Source organism: Carcharhinus amblyrhynchos, chromosome 34 (assembly GCF_965287045.1).
Source record: "Carcharhinus amblyrhynchos chromosome 34, sCarAmb.v2.hapA, whole genome shotgun sequence".
NCBI lineage: Eukaryota > Metazoa > Chordata > Chondrichthyes > Carcharhiniformes > Carcharhinidae > Carcharhinus > Carcharhinus amblyrhynchos.
The window spans coordinates 4,062,403-4,083,460 of record NC_137357.1 but is presented as its reverse complement, the minus strand read 5'-3'; the positions used below and the strand labels follow the sequence as shown (position 1 = coordinate 4,083,460).

Sequence of the window (21,058 nt, the reverse complement as noted above, 5' to 3'; positions counted from 1 at the left end):
TCATCCTTAGACAGCACCTTCCAAACCCACAACCTCTACCATCTAGAAGGACAGGGGCAGCAGATACATGGGGAACACCAGCACCTGCAAGTTCCCCTCCGAGCCACTCATCATCCTGACTTGGAAATATATCAGCCATTCCTTCACTGTCAAAATCCTGAAACTCCCTCCCTAACAGCACTGTGGGTGTACCTACACCACACAGACTGACTGATGTCCAATAGCAATCCTGGAACTCCCTCCCTAACAGCACTTTGGGTGTACCCACACCCCACGGACTGACTGATGTCCAATAACAATCCTGAAACTCCCTCCCTAACAGCACTGTGGGTGTACCTACACCACACAGACTGACTGATGTCCAATAGCAATCCTGGAACTCCCTCCCTAACAGCACTTTGGGTGTACCCACACCCCACGGACTGACTGATGTCCAATAGCAATCCTGGAACTCACTCCCTAACAGCACTATGGGTGTACCTACACCACACGGACTGACTGATGTCCAATAACAATCCTGGAACTCCCTCCCTAACAGCACTATGGGTGTACCGACACCACACGGACTGACTGATGTCCAATAGCAATCCTGGAACTCCCTCCCTAACAGCACTGTGGGTGTACCGACACCACATGGACTGCAGCGGGTTCAAGAAGGCGGCTCACCCACCACCTTCTCAAAGGGTAATTAGGGATGGGTGTTAAATGCTGGCTTTGCCAGCACAGCCAACATCTTGCGAAAGAAAACTGAAAAAATGCTAAGTACATATGAACAGAGGGGGGCTAACTGCACCGGGAGCGTTAGTGTGAGTTTAAAAGCTGACCCATCTGATGTTCCAGATGGGCTCAGCCACACTCCCACTTGGAGTAGACGCCATCAAGTCATATCGCTTCTCGGCCTTTTGGCTAAGATCAAGTGTAGTATCGACATGCTGTGCTTGGTTGAAGTCATGAGGTTCCATTTCAGCTTCACTTGAAGTAATGTTTTAAAGCAGCATCTCAGCCTTTTGGCTAAGATGCAAATGAGATCAAGCCTTGGAGGAGGAGCTACACCTACTCCAATCAGCTTGGGTCACGTAGATCAAACCCAAGACAGGGGGTGAGAGCCCTGTCTTGTCAGCTTGCATTGGGAATGTCCCAACTTGTTGGGACTCTGAATTGGATTTAATTTGACTTGATTGGATTGGAATAAATTTTAAAAAAAAACTTGAGGCTACTCTGCCAACTGCTGTTGCCAATGCCTACTGGTGCTGGGATGCATAATCCCATGGAAGGCTGGGCAGCACCACATGGGCTTGTCCAGTGTCGGAAGGAATCGAGGTCCACACATAAACACACGCGCAGATGGGCGAAGGCAGACAAATGGCACCGCAGCCTTACCGGGAAGTGGGTGACCCAGTGGACTATCTCTGATCCAGACAGATCGTCCCGCTCTATCACCTCCAGTTTGATCACCAGCTTGTCCCATTTCTTCCTGTACTCCGTGTCGAGCTGTGCGGAGATACACTGTTAGATGGCATGGCAGAGGACAGAGTTCTTTCCCCACGTTTATCCCCAGCTGGCGGCAGGAGCAACGTGACCTGATCAAGGCAACACGTCAATGGCAACTGCAGGCCATGGGTGGCACGGTGGTTAGCACGGCTGCCTCACAGCACCAGGGACCCGGATCCAATTCCCGGCTTGGGTCACTGTCAATGTGGAGTTTGCACATTCTCCCCATGTCTGCGTGGGTTTCCTCCCACATTTCAAAGATGTATAGGTTAGGTGGATTGGCCATGGTAAATAGCTCCTTAGTCCCCAAAGATGTGCAGGTTAGGTGGATTGGCCATGGTAAATAGCTCCTTAGTCCCCAAAGATGTGCAGGTTAGGTGGATTGGCCATGCTAAATTGCCCCTTCGTGTCCCAAGATGTGCAGGTTAGGTGGACTGGACATGGTTAATTGCTCCTTAGTGTCCAAAGATGTGTAGGTTAGGTGGTTGGCCATGCTAAATTGCCCCTTAGTGTCAGGGAGATTAACATGGTGGGGTTACAGGGATAGCGCCTGGGTGGGATTGTGGTCGGCGCAGACTCTATGGGCTGAATGGCCTCCTTCTGTAATGTAGGGATTCTATGACTGAAGCCAACCAAGAGGCCCAGTGGACAGTGATGAACTCGGAAAGGAAGGCGGACACATGGCCGACAGGTGGATAACACCTCGCTGGAGGGAGAGGCAGGTAAACCTCAGGTTATCAATAGAGGGCAGACTCATTCAAACTATGAAAAGTTACCGAAACGGGGAAACCAGCACCTCCAGAGTTGACAACATCCAAGTCACTAGCACTGGGGATCAGTATTCCCATTGCTGCTGGTCTGCTGCGAAAGGGTCAGGAATTGGGGAAGGGGCGGAGGTGAGGGGAGGGGTACAGAAACTGCACCTTCCCTTTGATCTTAGATATTAAGAATTGTATTTCAAAGCCACTCACTGTATTTGAGGTACTTCAGGGCACAGCCTCAAAGTAAGGCGGGGGGTGCAGTTTTGATCAGAGTTGAGGAGGAACTTCTTCTCTCAGAGGGTGGTGAATCTCTGGAATTCTCTGCCCATTGAAGTGGTGGAAGCTACCTCGTTGAATATGCTTACGTCACAGGTAGATAGATTTCTGATAGACAAGGGAATTAAGGGTAATCGGGAGCAGGCGGGTAAGCGGAACTGATCCACTTCAGATCAGCCATGATCTTATTGAATGGCGGGGCAGGCTCGAAGGGCTAGATGGCCTACTCCTATTTCTTATGTTCTTATGACATGCTTAAGTGATATGGTATGGTGCTGTGTAACACACAGGACCTTGCCACCTTTCGCTCATTGGCAGGGTAGGGGAGTTGGGCGCACTCGATTTGAAAGCTGTACCTGGACATTGAAGAACTGTCGAGGAGTCACGTCTGTGTACGTTCCAAACACTGCAGAGACCAAAGGGAAGATGTGTCAGTACACAGGCTGATGGAATCACTGCAAGAATCCTGACCCCACACAATGCTCTGAACCTCCCTCCCTTCCAACTCAGCACACACGCCAGCCTCGGGGGGGACACAGGTGCAGGCCATTCAGCCCCTCGAGTCTGCTCCACCACTCAAATCAATCACAGCTGAACTTCTGTCTTACACCAATTTCCCCACACTAAAAGCCATAGAGGTTTACAGCATGGAAACAGGCCCTTCAGCCCAACTTGTCCATGCCACCCCCTTTTGTTTTTAACCACTAAGCTCATCCCAATTATCCGCATTTGGCCCATATCCCTCTATATCCTTGTAACTGTCTAAATGTTTTTTAAGAGACAACACTGTACCCGTGTTTACTGCTACCTCTGGCAGCTTGTTCCAGACACTCACCACCCTCTGAAAAAATTGCCTCTCTGGACAATCTCTCCCCTCTCACCTTAAACCTGTGCCCTCTAGTTTTAGGCTCCCCTACCTTTGGGAAAAGATGTTACCCAGCTGATCTGTGCCCCCCATTATTTTATAGACCTCTGTAAGATCACCCCACTGCCTCCTAGCCTCCAGGGGAAAAAAAGTCCCAATCTATCCAGCTTCTCCTTATAACTCAATCCATCAAGTCCCGGTAGCATCCTAGTAAATCTTTTCTGCGTTCTTTCTGTTTAATTATATCCTTTCTATAATAGGGTGACCAGAACTGTACACTGTTGGCCAGTACTGTACACTATCCCCACAACCCTTGATATCTTGAACATCTATCGCTCTTTCTCTTGAGCAGATTAAAGAATTGTGCCCCCATTGGGATAGAGAATTCCAAAAATTCAGCACCTTCACTGAAGAAATTCCTCCTCACCTCATACAAGACCATAAGACACAGGAACAGAATTAGGCCACTCGGCTCATCGAGTCTGCTCCACAATCCAATCACAGCTGATATTTTTCTCATCTCCATTCTCCTGCCTTTTCCCCATAACCCCTGATCTCTTTATTAATCAAGGGCCTACCTATCTCTGTCTAATCACACTCAATGGACTGTGTCCCCGGGCTGTAGACCCTCCCCAACCAGGGGGAATCCTGCATCCACCCTGCAAGAGTTTTCTCTATTTGAATGAGATTGTCCCTCAATCTTCCAAAGTCCAGAGAACCCAGGCCCAGTCTCTCACGGGACAGTCCCAGGATTAATCTGGTGAAGTTTAATTGCATTCCCTCCACGGCAAGGCTATCCCTCCTTTGGTAAGGATCCAGCAATGCTGAGCGCCATTTGGTGTACACCGCAATGAACAGGTCTGGCCCGAGGACGCCGGCCAGTCAGGCTGGCTACGCAGAGGTGGTCAGAGACATGGCTCTTACCTCGGTACTGGTATAGGTGGCTGCCCGGAATGGGACGGCGCCACAGTCGGAAGCTGGGCCTGTCCATCACCAGCTCCCACGTGTTATCCTGCCTGCGGTGCCGCTCCGACTCGGCTCCTTCCCGGTTCTCGGGCTGCTCCTGGCTCTGCTGCTTCCCCCCGGGGTCCGAGACCTCCAGGTTTTTGAAATCGCTCAGGCACCTGTGTTGGGGGCAGCAAAGCAACGGCCCTGGTCAGCAAAACGAGTAACAAACTGAGCTCTCGTTCCCTTTCCCACACCCTCCCCTTCCCTCCCCTGCCACCTGCACTCCTAGGCTGGTGCCAGGGGGGAGGGGGCCACAAGAGAATAAACTGGGGATGATCAAGAGGCCAGAATTGTGAATTGGCAACATCTCAAAATACTGCAAAATTCAGTTCTGAGGAGTCATCACAGTGCAGAAGGAGGCCATTCAGCCCATCGAGTCTGCACTGACCACATTCCCAACCAGGTCATACCCCCATTATCCCATGCATTTCCCCTTGCTAGTCCCCCAGCACTAAGGGGCAGTTTAACACAGCCAATCCACCTAACCCGCACATCTTTGGACTGTGGGAGGAAACCGGAGCACACGGAGGAAACCCATCCAGACACGGGGAGAATGTGCAGACTCCACACAGACACTGGCTCAAGTTGGGAATCAAACCCGGGCTCCTGGCGCTGTGAGGCAGCAATGCTAACCACTGTGCCACTCTACGTTCTGGCTCAGAATGCTAACTCTGCTTCTCTCTCCACAGACGCTGTTCGACCTGCCGAATATCTTTGATAATGGGGTGGCGCGGTGGTATGGAGGTTAACACAGCTACCTCACAGCGCCAGGGACCCGGGTTCGATTCCCAGCTTGGGTCACAGTCTGTGTGGAGTTTGCACATTCTCCCTGTGCCTGCGTGGGTTTCCACCAGATGCTCCGGTTTCCTCCCACAGTTCAAAGATGTGTGGGTGAGATGGATTGGCTGTGTTAAATCGCCCTTTCGTATCAGGGGGACTAGCTCGGGTATATGTCTATTGTTATGGGGATAGGGCCTGCGTGGGACTGCGGTCGGTGCAGATTCGATGGGCTGAATGACCTCCTTCTGCACTCGTAGGAATTCTATGATACTGGATTCTATTTTGGATCCTGAGCTTTGCTTTAACCTTAGAGATAGATGGGATTACCCAGGCTCTGTCACTCCCCTCAGAAGTGACTGCCATTGCTGTCAAAGTCAGACACTCACCAGGGACACTGAGCAGTGCTGATTTTGTTAACCCTTTGTCGGCTAATTCACCGTCAGCCTCGAAACTAACAGTCAAAAGAAAGGGTTCTGATATTCCTTTTGCCCTTCACCATAAGCTCTCAAGCCTAGCTCGCCTGAACTATCACAGAGTCAGTGGCCACAAGCGGGACCTCTGAAAGTTGATACTACCCCTGCTACACCAGCCCTCGCAAACGGAGACCAATTGTAGATCAGGCCAGGAAATAAAAACCGTGACTTACACCGTGCCAACAATTCACACCACATCAACCTGGATTAATCAGGCTAGCACTGAGGATGCCCCTCAGTCACTGCTCAGGCTAAGGCCCCGAAAGGAATTTATTTATGAGTAAGTTTACACAGAATTAAAAATTACAGACCAAAATAAAGACGGTACTTCTCCGGCAATACCGGAACTGGTGTGAATCAATAAATATTCACTAATCTGCCCAACTTTTCTGAGCAGCTTTTGATTGAGCTTTAGAAGAAATGGAGGTAAAGATCCCTGGGATGGGGCATCAGGCAAGAGGAACAGGGGACTGCCAATCCAGGGAAGAACAGAACTGCAACATTTCATTGCCTTCAGAGGAATATTGCCCCGTTTCCCCTCCAAGCCCCCAACTATAAAGGCAATTCCCAACGTTTTCCCCCCAATTTTCTTCCAGGGCTTTTCATGGTAAACATTATGGCAGCAATTCCAGCTCAAACACTGGTGGGTTATGAAGCCACTAACTGCAGAATACAGAAATATTACCCTGGGAAACACAGTCATCCTGAGAGTCCCCACAGGAACAGAGATTTCGCGAGGCAGCGTTTCTCCTCAGAGGGGAACACAGCAAACCACTCACACCATTTTGATGATTCTTTCCAGTCAAAGGCAAAGTGTGACAGAGATCCAGACTCAAAAGAGGAACTAGCTGTCTGCAGTCAGGCTGCTCGAGTGTGGAACCACAGTGCAACCTGTACTATCCAGCAACAAGAGGCCCGTGTGCAGACAGCAGATGTCAGCAGCCAAACAGAAAAATAGTTTCAATTAACACCACAATCTTCATCCCATTCACCCCCAATCACACCAAACCCAACCACCCCATTCCCCCTAATCCCTCCCCCCGTCCCCCTCTCACTCCCCATCACAATCACCCACCCTCCCTCCCTCATCCCCCTCACCCCCCATCCCATTCACCTGCAATCACACCAAAACCAACCTCCCCATTCCCCCTAACCCCCCCCGTCCCCCTCTCACTCCCCATCACAACCACCTACCCTCCCCACTCGCCCGCAATCCCCCTCACCCCCCATCCCATTCACCCCCAATCACACCAAACCCAACCTCCCCATTCCCCCTAATCCCTCCCCCCGTCCCCCTCTCACTCCCCATCACAATCACCTACCCTCCCCACTCGCCCGCAATCCCCCTCACCCCCCATCCCATTCACCCCCAATCACACCAAAACCAATATCCCCATTCCCCCTAACCCCCTCTCACTCCCCACCACAACCACCCACCTTCCCCATTCCCCCCCCCCACATCCTCCTCACTCTTCATCCCATTCACCTGCAATCACACCAAAACCAACCTCCCCATTCCCCCTAACCTCCCGTCCTCCTTTCTCCCCATCACCACCACCCACCCTCCCCATTCCCCCCCAATTCCCTTCACTTCCCATCCCATTCACCCCCAATCACACAAAACCCAACCTCCTCATTCCCCGTCCCTCTCACTCCCCGTCACAACCACCCACCCTCCCCATTCCTCCCCCCCAACATCCCCTTCATCCCCAATCACACCAAATCCGACACCCCATTCCTCCCAATCCCCTTCACCCCCCCATCTCCCTCACAATCACCCACCTCCCCATTCCTCCTCACTCTCCATCCCCTTCACTGCCATACACAGAGACCCCCAACCTCCTCAATCCCCACACCCTGCCCCCACACCAAATCATAGCCCACCTCCTCACTCCCAGTCACTCCCCGACAGTCCCCACTCACTATCCCTCACACCAAATCATTCCCCACTCCCACATACCCAGTCACCCTCCACTCCCTCACTCGCTCACACCATTGTCCCCCAGTCCCTCCCCATGCCTCTCGCAATAAATCACTCCACTCACCCTCATCCCCAGTCACACCCCACCCCCATTCCCCCCTCAATCCCAGCCACACCGTCACTCTCCCACTCCCAGTCACTCCTTGTCCTTTTCACCTTCAGGGCAACCTGAATTCCTTGGTGTGTTTTTATCAGTTAACAGCACACACACTCACGTTATATTCTATTTTAAGTCTGTTCGTTGGGTCACCTAGCAACGAGTCTGGAGCAGAGGCAGGCCATTCAGCCCCGATGATTTGCCTGCATTCATGCCCTACACAAGCCTCCTCCCTATCCCGTTTCCCTGAACTCTGAGCACCCTGTAACTTCTTTCTCCCTCCCCAGTTTGCCTCAAGGCGCTCTCTGTGGGACCGAGGTCCACATTCTCAGTGTTCCCTGGGTAAACAAACTCCTTCCCAATTCCCTGCTGGATTTACTAACCACCACCTCACACTCACAAGCTGCGATCGTATTCAGAAGTGGAAATATTGCCCCCACATTGCCACTTTCTTGAAGTTAGTGTCACAAGAAGGCTTACGTTAACACTGCAATGAAGTTAGTGTGAAAATCCCCCAGTTGCCACACTCCGGCACCTGTTTGGGTTACACCGAGGGAGAATTTAGCACCTAACCAGCACGTCTTTCAGACTGTGGGGGGGAAACTGGAGCACCCGGAGGAAACCCACGCAGACGCAGGGAGAATGTGCAGACTCCGCACAGACAGTGACCCAAGCCAGGAATCGAACCCAGGACCCTGTGAGGTAGCAGTGCTGACTACTGTGCCAACCCACTATCAAACTGCTTCACAATCCTGCATTTTAGAAGACAATAGGGCGAAGGGCCTCTGTTAACCTCTACCTGACCTCCAGCAGTTTGTCAACAAGACTGCCGCTCCAGTTTTTGCTGACAGCAGGAATCTCGCAGCTCTGGTATCATCCCCGTGAATCACTGCTGGCACCTTTACCCAGTCTGTCCTCGTGGACAGCACAGTGGTTAGCACCGCTGCCTTACAGCACCAGGGACCCAGGTTCGATTCCTGGCCTCAGGTCACTGTCTGTGTAGAGTCTGCACATTCTCCCCGTGTCTGCGTGGGTTTCCTCCACACTCCAAAGATATGCTGGTTCAGTGGATTGGTCATACGAAATTCACCCTTAGTATTAGGAGGGTTAGCAGGGTAAATACATGGGATTATAGAGCCTGGGTGGAATTGCTGGTGGAATAGACTTGATGGGCCAAATATCCTAATTCTGCTCCTATATCTTATGGTCTTATAAAAGAGGCATTGCCTCGGTGCTCCATTTCCTTCCACAGTCTGAAAAATGTGCTGGTTAGGTGCTAAATTCTCCCTCAGCGTAACCTGAACAGGCGCCGGAGTGTGGCGATTTTCACAATAACTTCATTGCAGTCTTAATCTAAGCCCACTGTGACACGAATAAATAATTAAAATATAAATAACAACCTCAGTTCAGTGCATCAGTCACTTGTTTGAAAGATTCAATCAGGATGTCAAATATAACCTGTCCTGGCTCTCTGATCATCTGAAAATGCTCAATACGCTCAGACAGCCAATTCCTAACTAAAGACTCTAAGTCACGACCCTGACAGCAATTAGGCTGTGATGAGGAGATGCCGGCGCTGGACTGGGGTTAAAAACACAGTAACAAGTCTCACAACACCAGGTTAAAGTCCAGGAGCTTCCACACACCTGAGAAAGGAACAGCATTTCCGTAAGCTTGTGGGATTACTATCAAATAAACTGGTTGGACTTTAAGCTGGTGTTGTGCGACTTCTTACGGCAATTAGGCTGACCAGGCTAGAATTCCCCGATGTCCCTCTCTCGCCTGTCTCAAGCTAAGCGAACCAGTCAATCTAGTGAACATGGGGACATTATGGAAAGAAATGTTCACTGACAACTGAGACCACAGGGATTGATTCACAAAGGAAATTTGACATGCCCGCCATGACTCTCACCAACTTTTACAGATACACCATTGGAAGCACCCTTTCTGGTTGTACCACAGCTTGGTATGGGCTCCTCCTCCTCTGCCCAAGACCACAAGAAACTACAAAAGGTCGTGAACGTAGTCCAGTCCATCACGCAAACCAGCCTCCAATCCATCCAGTCTGTCTACACTTACCAGTTTGGGTTCACTGAGGGAGAATTTAGCACCTAACCAGCACATCATTCAGAGGAAACTGGAGCACCCAGAAGAAACCCACGCAGACACAGGGAGAGCGTGCAGACTCTGCGCAGACAGTGACCCAAGCCGAGAATCGAACCTGGGTCCCTGGCACTGACAAGCAGCAGTGCCGCCTTACTTCTAACTTCACCCACCCTCCCCAGTGCTGCAACTTCACTAATTTAGCTACGTTTTTGCAGGGGTTTTTTTGGCGGTTCTTTGCGACTTTTGGTGTGAGCTTCCTGCCGTTACTGGATCAACATGCAATGCACCTACCGCTGCAGCTCCTCGTCACGAATCCTCTCGTTGTCCCACATGAAGACAGCGGCGAAAGCGGCCACCAACTTGCCGGAGCCTGCGTGCCGGCTCTGGAATTTTCGCCACAGGTTGGCGAACAGGCTGCGGCGGGAGTGCTCCGAGTACAGATTACTGTACAGCTGTCCAATTTGCAGGGCCCTCCTCAGCCTCTGGCCGGTCACGTAGCTGCACTGGCTGGCCAGGATCGACACCATCTTTCGCCTGGCCGTTCCTCTGCCCCCTTCTCCGGCCGAGCCTACCCGCAGCAAGCCCAGTGCCCGCCACAGGGCACTGCCCACCCACATCGTCCAGGCCTCCAGCTGGCCGGTCACGTGCCAGCTTGGGGATTGGCCTGAGGAACAGGCAGACCGCACCCACTGGCCACCCAGAGGCTGGGAGCGGGCTGGGTTCAGGAGCATGGCTGGCCTTCTCACAGACAACATGGTGCACGGTATGGGCAGCGGTCAGGGCTCAGCTGAAAGGAGAACAAGAGAAAGAAAAAAAGACATTAGTAAACTGAACGTTGCAAGGCACAATACTGTCCCTTCAATACGCAGCTGGAACTTGTAGACAACTCGTTGAGGAGTTGAGTCTAATTTTTGGGTGTGGCTGGACAGAATACTCTATCTTTTACAGGCTCGTAAACTATTTACTTCCTCTCCTTGGTGAGTGGGTCTATTTTCACTGTTTTGGGTCTTGCAATGGGGTCATTCCTCTGGGAAAGTGAATTCAAAGGTTTTCTGTAGTGGAGGACAGTGTGCAGCGCCCTGGCTCCCTTTACCAGGCTATCCTGCAGCGTCGCGGCGCCCTAGCGCCGGGCTACCCCGCAGCGTCGCGGCGCCCCGGCCCCAGCGCCATGCTATCCTACAATGTTGCAGCGCCCCGGCCCCAGCGCCGGGCTACCCCGCAGCGTCGCGGCGCCCCGGCCCCAGCGCCATGCTATCCTACAATGTTGCAGCGCCCCGGCCCCAGCGCCGGGCTACCCTGCAGTGTTGCAGCGCCCTGGCCCCGGCGCCATGCTATCCTACAATGTTGCAGCGCCCCGGCCCCAGCGCCATGCTATCCTACAATGTTGCAGCGCCCCGGCCCCAGCGCCGGGCTACCCTGCAGTGTTGCAGCGCCCCGGCCCCAGCGCCATGCTATCCTACAATGTTGCAGCGCCCCGGCCCCAGCGCCATGCTATCCTACAATGTTGCAGCGCCCCGGCCCCAGCGCCATGCTATCCTACAATGTTGCAGCGCCCCGGCCCCAGCGCCGGGCTACCCTGCAGTGTTGCAGCGCCCCGGCCCCAGCGTCATGCTATCCTACAATGTTGCAGCGCCCCGGCCCCAGCGCCATGCTATCCTACAATGTTGCAGCGCCCTGGCCCCAGCGCCGGGCTACCCTGCAGCGTCGCGGCGCCCCGGCCCCAGCGCCATGCTATCCTACAATGTTGCAGCGCCCCGGCCCCAGCGCCATGCTATCCTACAATGTTGCAGCGCCCCGGCCCCAGCGCCATGCTATCCTACAATGTTGCAGCGCCCCGGCCCCAGCGCCGGGCTACCCTGCAGTGTTGCAGCGCCCCGGCCCCAGCGCCATGCTATCCTACAATGTTGCAGCGCCCCGGCCCCAGCGCCATGCTATCCTACAATGTTGCAGCGCCCCGGCCCCAGCGCCGGGCTACCCCGCAGCGTCGCGGCGCCCCGGCCCCAGCGCCATGCTATCCTACAATGTTGCAGCGCCCCGGCCCCAGCGCCATGCTATCCTACAATGTTGCAGCGCCGGGCTACCCCGCAGCGTCGCGGCGCCCTGGCCCCAGCACCAGGCTACCCTGCAGTGTCGCAGCGCCCTGGCCCTGGCCCCAGCAAAAACACAGTAAAAAGTCTGACAACACCAGGTTTTAGTCCAACCGATTTATTTGATAATACTCACAAGCTTTCAAGGGGACTGCCTCTTCGTCAGGTGAATGGAGAGTTCTGGCCTCAGACAGAGCATATAAAGCACAGACAGTTTAGAGATAAATCGGTTGGACTAAAACCTGGTGTTGTCAGACTTTTTACTGTGTTTATGCCAGTCCAATGCCGGCATTCCCACATCCTGGCCCCAGCACCAGGCTACCCTGCAGTGTTGCAGCACCCTGGCCCCAGCACCATGCTATCCTACAGTGTTGCAGCGCCCTGGCCCCAGCACCAGGCTACCCTGCAGTATTGCAGCGCCCTAGCCCCCTTTACCAGGCTGTAGCCACCCCCTCAGGCCCAGCCAGCCCTACCTGTCAATCATCCTGCCCCAACGCACCCTAACCTGCTGCCTCCCCGCTGCCGCCACCTGATTGGCCAAGTCCGCCCGCGGCACCCCCTCCCATTGGCGCAGCCGACTTGTCACTCACCGTCTGCAAAGAAAGCCCGCCCTCTCCCGCCAGCAAGCTGCTGTTCACCGCACAGCCTCGCCTCGCCTCGCAGCCCGAGGCTTTACAACATTCACACTTGGGGCGACGAAGAACTTTTTTTCTTGTTGTTGGCGGGAGATTTGCCTCAGGAATTATTCATTGACGAACGACTGAAGGCACGCGCTGGAGTTTGGAATCTGAATTCAGTGCAGCCAAGGCGTCGGGAAGGTTCTTGGGCATGCGCAGGACAAGGTGCGCTGTGAGCATGCTCCGGCCAGAGGACTATGGGACACTGAGCATGCGCAGTTCACGGGACACGAGGACGTACAACATGTGCACACCTGAAGGACACAAGGCACAAGAGGAACACAAGGCACTGTGAGCATGCGCACACCGGAGGGGGGCGGGACAGACAGACACACACGGCACCGTGAGCATGCGCACACCAGGGAAACACAAGGCACCGTGAACATGCGCGCACCGGAGGGGTGGGAGAGAGAGAGAGAGAGAGAGACACACACACACACACAGAGCACCGTGAACATGCGCACATCAGGGTAAGCAGAAGGCATTGTGAGCATGCGCACACTGGAAGGAAGCGAGAGACGCAGACGACAGTGAGCATGCGCACACCGGGAGAGACACAAGACACTGTGAGCATGCGCACACCAGGGAAGGGCAACGATGACCATGTGCATACCAGGAGAACAGCCGGTGTAGACTCCATGGACAGAATGGGCGCTTTCTGTTCGGTCGGGATTATATGGTTCTCGGTCAAGCAGCATCTGTGGAGAGAGAGCCCGAGTTAATGTCTCCAGAAAATATTGCCTCCTATTCCATTCACACCGGTAAGGCCGTTTCTCTTCCCACGTTTGCTGCATGTCCGGCCTGGCCCGGCCCGGGAGGAAAAACTACAATTCACAGGCTGCACTGCGGCTGGCGGCTGACTGACAGCCCCGGGAACCAATGGGTGAGCGCCGTCTTCACTAACCAGCCAATGGGAATAGAAGGGGTGGGAGCAGGAGCTCTGAGGGGAAATGGCAGGTGCAGAGAGAGATAAAGACTGAGGCTGATTGATACCACCCTCTGGTTACAGCTACTTACAATGGAAACAAATAGGACCAGGCCAATTCCCATCAGAGCAAAATATCCAACATGAAACACATCTTTCTCCTTTAAACAGAAAACAATCAAAACTAATACTGTTAACTAAAAATGGCTCCAATAAGGAGGGGATCATTTTGATTTATTATTGTCACGTATTGGGATACAGCGAAAAGTATTGTTTGATTTATTATTGTCACATGTATTGGGACACAGTGAAAAGTATTGTTTGATTTATTATTGTCACGTATTGGGACACAGTGAAAAGTATTGTTTGATTTATTATTGTCACATGTATTGGGATACAGTGAAAAGTATGGCTTCTTGTGCACTATGCAGACAAAGCATACCATTCATAGAGAAGAAGAGAGTGCAGAATGTAGTATCATAACTAGGGTGTAGAGAAACATCAACTTAACATCAAGTAAGTCCATTCGAAGGTCTGATGGCAGCAGGGAAGAAGCTGTTTTTGAGTTGGTCAGTACATGACCTCAGACTTTTGTATCTTTTTCCCGACAGAAGAAGGTGGAAGAGAGAATGTCCGGGATGTGTGGGGTCCTTGCTTTTCTGAGGCAGTCAGAAGTGCAGACGGAGTCAATGGATGGGAGGTTGGTTTGTGTGATGGACTGGGCTACACTCACAATCCTTGGTATTTTCTTGTGGTCTTAGTTAGAGCAGGAGCCATACCAAGCTGTGATGCATCTGGAAAGAATGCTTTCTATGGTACATCTGTAATAGTTGGTGAGAGTCGTAGTGAACACACCAAATTTCTTTAGTCTCCTGAGAAATTAGAGGTGTTGTTGGGCTTTTTAAACTATGGCATCAGCGTGGAGAAACCAGGACAGGTTGTTGGTGATCTGAATATCTGGATCCTTGAAGCTCTTGACCATTTCTACTTTGTTCCATTGATGTGGACAGGGGCATGTTTTCCACTATGCTTCCTGAAGTCGATGACAGTCTCCTTCGTTTTGTTGACGTTGAGGGAGAGATTATTGTTGCAGCACCAATTTGCTCGCTCTCTCTCATGGCTATTGCCATGTGTTACAATCCTTTTGAATTAAAATTTAACTCTTTTGCTTTCAGGCTTTGTGATTGCGTCCTGCCTCTGACAGAGGGCAGGGAGTCTGATTGATGCAAGACTTCAATATGGTGACGGAACAGGAGAGAGGCTGGATGTCCTTGCCCACTGGTGCCAGCTGCAGGGAAGCTGAGTGAAGGCCTGAGTCCCAGCGTTCCTGATGCCACCGAGGGGAAGAGAATGAGGTAAACGTCACTGCAGCAACGCAGTGATGCCAAGCTCGAGGTTCAGCAACTCCCCTCAAGGCAGGGGAGAGAGACGGCAGTCAAATATATTCCCGATCATTCAGGCAGTGTTATCGATCTATCCTGCAGACTCACTCTGGGTTAGACCCTCACCCTGGTCTGGCACCTTTTTCAGTCTGCTAAAGGAATAATCCAGAGTTCCCGCACATTCTCTGCATTCTAACAAGGGGCGCAATTGTCACGGGTCCTCTGGAACAGTCGCAGGAATATTTCCACCAGAAAGGAAGGTTCTTCCATGCATTGTTCTTTCATTTCAACTAGACCTTCTAGGTTTGAGGGGAATTGTCCACCACATCCCTTCCTCATCACTGAAGAGTCTGGGGGTTGGTTGCTGAATAAAGATACATGCTGTCAAAGTTTTTGGACTTGCACTCATCATGACAGATGCGAGAATGCCAAATTTTTAAAAGAACAAAGAAAAGTGCAGCACAGGAACAGGCCCCTCAGCCCTGCAAGTCTGTGCCAATCATCACGCTCTAACTAAACTACAAAAAAAACCTTCTGCCCATACTCTGTCCGTATCCCTCTATTCCCTCCCTATTCATGCATCCATCCAGATGTATCTTAAAGAAGCAACTTTATCCTGCTGGAGAAAAGGATACAACTCCTGAGCTGTACTGTGGGAGGCGGGTGACTGAGCCCACCCCCCCAACCTCGTAGCCAATGGGCTAGCGCCATCCCTTACTCATCTGCCAATGAGAATAAGGCGGGGGGGAACAGGGCCAGGGCCTGCTGAGGGGAAATGGCAGCTGCGCAAAGAGAGACAGATAAAGACTGAGGCTCATTGTAACCAGAGCGTGGTATTAGCTACTCTATTAACTGTACAATGGAAACAAATAGGACCAGGCAAGTGCAATCAGAGCAAAATATCCAACATTAAACACATCCTTTTCCTTTTAATCAGAAGACAATCAAAGGAAACTAAAGTAATTAACTAAAGCTGGCTCTGCTAAGATGCTGTTGTCTGGGATGGCCAAGTATTTGATAAGTTTTTGATAAGAGAAGGGATTAAGGGTTATGGGGAGAGGGCGGGAAAGTGGAACTGAGCCACGACAGATCAGCCATGATCTTATTGAATGGCGGGGCAGGCTCGAAGGGCTAGATGGCCTACTCCTGCTCCTATTTCTTATGTTCTTATGTTCTTATGTATCTTTGGGTTCCAGCTCAGCTGGATATGAGAAGCGACAAGCTCAGAGTCCGAGCTGGCAGAAAGGGGATTGGCAGAAAGGAGGACTTTCTGTCTCTGATAGTGGCACAGTGATTAGCACTGCTGCCAAGGACCCGGGTTCAATTCCCACGTTGGGTCACTGTCTGTACGGAGTCTGCACATTCTCCCCATGTCTGCATGGGTTTTCTCTGGGTACCTCCCACAGACCAAAGATCTGTGGGTCAGGTGGATTGGCTGTACTAAATTGTTCCTTAGCGTTATGGGGGGTTCGTAGAGTAAATACGTGGGGTGACAGGGATAGGGCCTGGGAGGGATTGTGGTCAGTGCAGACTTGATGGGCCGAAGGGCCGCCTCCTGCCCTGCAGGTGTTCTATAATCAAAGCTTCCTCTATGAATTAAATCTCTGAGCCACTGTGAGGCCCTGGTGACGATGGTAAAAATAACCCACTCTCGATCAGCAGGGTAAGTATGCAGGGTTGCGGAGATGGGGCCTGGGTGGGATTGTGGTCAGTGCAGGCTCGATGGGCTGAATGGCCTCCTGCACTGCAGGGATTCCATAATTCTATCACCATCTGCTCTACAGTACAGTCCAATTGTGACAACAGGTCCTCGCACTGTAGGGGGTGACTCTGCCCCTCCTGTCGGTGGGGGGGGAGGGAGTGGCGACTCTGCCCATTTTTCAGATGCTGCCTGAGCCGCTCAGGGTGGTTTCAGATTTCCAGCTGCCCCTGTGTTTTACAATCCGTTTGAATTAAAATTCAACCCTTCTGCTTTCAGGCTTTGTGCTGGCGGCCCCCCCCTCCGACAGAGGGCCGAGAGTCTGATTGATGCAAGACTTCAGACTCAGTAACGTGGTGGCGGAGCGGGTCGGAGGCTGGAAGTCGATGCCACTGGTACGAGCTGCAGGGAAGCTGAGCGAAGGCCTGAGTCCCAGCATTCCCCATGCCACCGAGAGGAAGAGAATGAGGTAAACCCCACTGCAGCAACGGGGTGATGCCGAGCTCAGGAAGGCAGGGGAGAGAGAGACGGCAGTCAAACATATTCCCGATCATTCAGGCAGTGTTATCGATCTATCCTGCAGACTCACTCTGGGTTAGACCCTCACCCTGGTCTGGCACCTTTTTCAGTCTGCTAAAGGAATAATCCAGAGTTCCCGCGTGTTGTCTGCATCCTAACAAGGTACGGAATTGTCACGGGTCCTCTGGGACAGTCACAGGACTATTCCCATCGGAAAGGAAGGTTCTGACTTTCCCGCACGGGAGAGGGAAACGGGCACAACTCTGGTTAACAGTGGCCACAGGCATTGTCCTTTCATTTCAGCTAGACCTTCTGGCCCTGAAGGAAATTCCCCTTTCTCATCACTAAAGTATCTGGGGGTTGGTTGCTGAATAAAGATACGTGCTGTCAAAGTTTTTTGACTTACACTCATCATGACAGATGCGAGAATGCCAAATTTTCCAAAGAACAAAGAAAAGTACAGCAGCACAGGAACAGGCCCTTCAGCCCTGCAAGTCTGTGCCAATCATAGCGCTCTAGCTAAACTACGAAAAAAAACCCATCTACCCACACTCTGTGTCTGTATCCCTCGAATGGGATGCTGGCCTTCATAGCGAGGGGGATTGAATATAAAAGTAGGGAGGTCTTGCTGCAGCTGTATAGGGCATTGGTGAGGCCACAGCTGGAGTACTGTGTGCAGTTTTGGGCGCCGCACCTGCGCAAAGATATTTTGGCCTTGGAGGGAGTGCAGAGGAGGTTTACTAGGCTGATACCGGAGTTGAGGGGGTTGAGCTATGAGGAGAGGCTGAAGAAACTAGGTTTGTACTCGTTGGAGTTTAGAAGAATGAGGGGAGATCTCATTGAGACGTATAAGATGATGAATGGGATGGATAGGATAGAGGTGGAGAGACTCTTCCCGCTCAGAAAGGACAGTAGGACTAGGGGGCACAGCCTCAAGATAAAGGGGGGGGCGGTTTAGAACGGAGTTGAGGAGGAACTTCTTCACTCAAAGGGTGGTGAATCTCTGGAATTCTCTGCCCATTGAACTGGTGGAGGCTGCCTCGCTAAACATTCTTAAGACGCGGGTTGATGGGTTTTTGATAAGAGAGGGGATTAAGGGTTATGGGGAGAGGGCGGGAATGTGAACTGAGCCACGACAGATCAGCCGTGATCTTATTGAATGGCGGGGCGGGCTAGATGGCCTACTCCTGCTCCTATTTCTTATGTTCTTATTTGCTTCTTATTCATGTACCCATCCAGGTGCCTCTTAAAGCAGCAATTTTATATTGCTGGAGAAAAGGATACAACTCCTGAGCTGTACTGTGGGAGGTGGGTGACTGAGCCCACCCCCCCAACCTCGTAGCCAATGGGCTAGCGCCATCCCTTACTCATCTACCAATGAGAATTGGGGGGGGGGCAGGGCCAGGGCCTGCTGAGGGGAAATGGCGGCTGCGCAAATAGAGAGAGAGAGAGATAAAGGCTGAGGCTCATTGTAACCAGAGGGTGGTATTAGCTACTCTTTTGACTGTACAGTGGAAACAAATAGGACCAGGCAAGTGCAATCAGAGCAAAATATCCAACATAAAACACATCCTTTTCCTTTTAATCATAAAGACAATCAAAGGAAACTAATGCAGTTAACGAAAGCTGACTCTGATAAGACGCTGTTATCTGGGGTAGTAAAGTATCTTTGGGTTCCAGCCCAGCTGGATATGAGAAGCGACAAGCTCAGAGTCCGAGCTGGCAGGAAGGGGATTAGTCCAACCGATTTATTTGATAGTAAACGCACTAGCTTTCGGGTTAGTCCCTTCATCAGGTGAATGGAGAGTTCTGGCCTCAGACAGAGCATATAAAGCACAGACTGTTTACAGATTCCTGATTAGAATGCGAATCTTTACACCTAACCTGCTGTTCAAGTCTTGAAGTGGCCGACAATGTGAGTGGAAGGAGCAGTGATCACAGGTTAAAGAGATGTGTATTGTCTCTAGACAGTACAGTGAGTGAGGTTTGTGAGCGCAGAGTCGCTGAGCAGAGACTGATAGCCAAGTTCCACACACATGAGGACGGTCTCAACAAGGATCTTGGGTTCATGTCGCATTATCTGTAACCCCCAACACTTGCCTGGGTTTGCAAAACCTCACTCACTGTACTGTCTGGAGACAATACACATCTCTTTAACCTGTGATCACTGCTCCTTCCACTCACATTGTCGGCCACTTCAAGACTTGAACAGCAGGTTAGGTGTAAAGATTCGCATTCTAATCAGGAATCTGTAAACAGTCTGTGCTTTATATGCTCTGTCTGAGGCCAGAACTCTCCATTCACCTGACGAAGGGACTAACCCAAAAGCGAGTGCGTTTACTATCAAATAAATCGGTTGGACTAAAACCTGGTGTTATCAGACTTTTTACTGTGTTTACCCCAGTCCAACGCTGGCACATCCACATCAGGAAGGGGATTGACAGAAAGGAGGATTTTCTGTCTCTGATAGTGACACAGTGGTTCGTGCTGCTGCCTCACAGCACCAGGGACCTGGGTTCAGTTGGGTCACTGTATGCAGGTTCCCTCCGTGTCTGTGTGGGTTTCCTCCGGGTGATCCAGTTTCCTTCCACACTCCAAAGCTGTGTGGGTTAGGGGGATCGGCCTCGATAAATTAGCTGATTAAATACCTGGGGTTTCGGGGATGGGGCTTGAATTGTGGTTAGTGCAGGCTTGATGGGCTGAGCGGCCTCATTCTGCACCGCAGGGATTCTATAATTCTATCACCATCTGCTCTACAGTACAGTCCAATTGTGACAACAGGTCCTCGCACTGTAGGGGGTGACTCTGCCCCTCCTGTCAGTGGTGGGGGGGGGGGGTGTGGCGACTCTGCCCATTTTTCAGATGCTGCCTGAGCCGCTCAGGGTGGTTTCAGATTTCCAGCTGCCCCTGTGTTTTACAATCCGTTTGAATTAAAATTCAACCCTTCTGCTTTCAGGCTTTGTGCTGGCGGCCCCCCCCCCCCCGACAGAGGGCCGAGAGTCTGATTGATGCAAGACTTCAGACTCAGTAACGTGGCGGCGGAGCGGGTCGGAGGCTGGAAGTCGATGCCACTGGTGCCAGCTGCAGGGAAGCTGAGCGAAGGCCTGAGTCCCAGCGTTCCCCATGCCACCGAGAGGGAGAGAATGAGGTAAACCCCACTGCAGCAACGGGGTGATGCTGAGCTCAGCATTCAGCCGTTCCACGGAAGGCATGGGAGAGAGACGGCAGTCAAATATATTCCCGATCATTCAGGCAGTGTTATCGATCTATCCTGCAGGCTCACTCTGGGTTAGACCCTCACCCTGGTCTGGCACCTTTTTCAGTCTGCTAAAGGAATAATCCAGAGTTCCCGCGTGTTGTCTGCATCCTAACAAGGTACGGAATTGTCACGGGTCCTCTGGGACAGTCACAGGACTATTCCCAATGGAAAGGAAGGTTCTGACTCTCCAGGATGGGAGAGGAAAACGGGCACAACTCTGCCAATGATTCAGGGTTAGGAATGCCCACCCGCGCTGTTCTTTCATCTCACCAGTGGCACAGTGATTAGCACTGCGCCAGGGACCCAGGTTCAATTCCCGGCTCGGGTCACTGTCTGTTTGGAGTCTGCACGTTCTCCCCGTGTCTGCGTGGGGTTTCCTCCGGGTGCTCTGGTTTCGTCCCACAGTCCGAAAGATGTGCTGGTTAGGTGCTAAATTCTCCCTCAGTGTAACCTGAACAGGCACCGGAGTGTGGCAACTAGGGAATTTTCACAGTGGCTTCATTGCAGTGTTAATGTAAGCGTACTTGTGACACTAATAAATTAACTTAAGCTTAAAACATTTTCCGCCTGCCACAGTAACTTTCCTGCCAACCAGTTCTGCAGCCTCCTTGTCACGCATGCCAGGAATAGAGTAATTGTTGGAAAAAAAATGGATTACTGCACAATAGGTTA

At 51.9% G+C, this 21,058-nt stretch overlaps 1 protein-coding gene and 4 non-coding genes across 7 annotated transcripts in view; 4 read left to right on the top strand and 1 right to left on the bottom strand.

The window, feature by feature from the left end:
• The window catches only part of stard7 (StAR related lipid transfer domain containing 7), a 53,804-nt gene that overhangs the window by 6,821 nt on the left and 25,925 nt on the right, over positions 1–21,058 (bottom strand). The window contains exons 3-7 of one of the 3 annotated variants that reach the window (XM_080216969.1): positions 13,216–13,300; positions 10,130–10,625; positions 4,318–4,517; positions 2,885–2,934; positions 1,381–1,491 (exon numbers count right to left, since the gene is read on the bottom strand). In XM_080216969.1, coding sequence (XP_080073095.1) covers positions 1,381–1,491; positions 2,885–2,934; positions 4,318–4,517; positions 10,130–10,593 — 825 coding nt within the window. In that variant the 5' untranslated portion in view covers positions 10,594–10,625; positions 13,216–13,300. Of the gene's footprint in view, positions 1–1,380; positions 1,492–2,884; positions 2,935–4,317; positions 4,518–10,129; positions 10,626–12,061; positions 12,148–12,515; positions 12,877–13,215; positions 13,301–21,058 lie in introns of those variants that run through there. The other 2 variants (XM_080216968.1, XM_080216970.1) reach the window with 2 other exon arrangements.
• On the top strand, positions 887–1,085 carry LOC145361475 (U2 spliceosomal RNA). The gene has a single exon (XR_013889841.1). It is a non-coding gene; the product is annotated as a U2 spliceosomal RNA (small nuclear RNA).
• LOC145361471 (small nucleolar RNA SNORA77) lies at positions 15,008–15,144 on the top strand. Its single transcript, XR_013889838.1, has one exon. It is a non-coding gene; the product is annotated as a small nucleolar RNA SNORA77 (small nucleolar RNA).
• Positions 17,188–17,324, top strand: LOC145361469 (small nucleolar RNA SNORA77). Its single transcript, XR_013889836.1, has one exon. It is a non-coding gene; the product is annotated as a small nucleolar RNA SNORA77 (small nucleolar RNA).
• On the top strand, positions 20,401–20,537 carry LOC145361470 (small nucleolar RNA SNORA77). Its single transcript, XR_013889837.1, has one exon. It is a non-coding gene; the product is annotated as a small nucleolar RNA SNORA77 (small nucleolar RNA).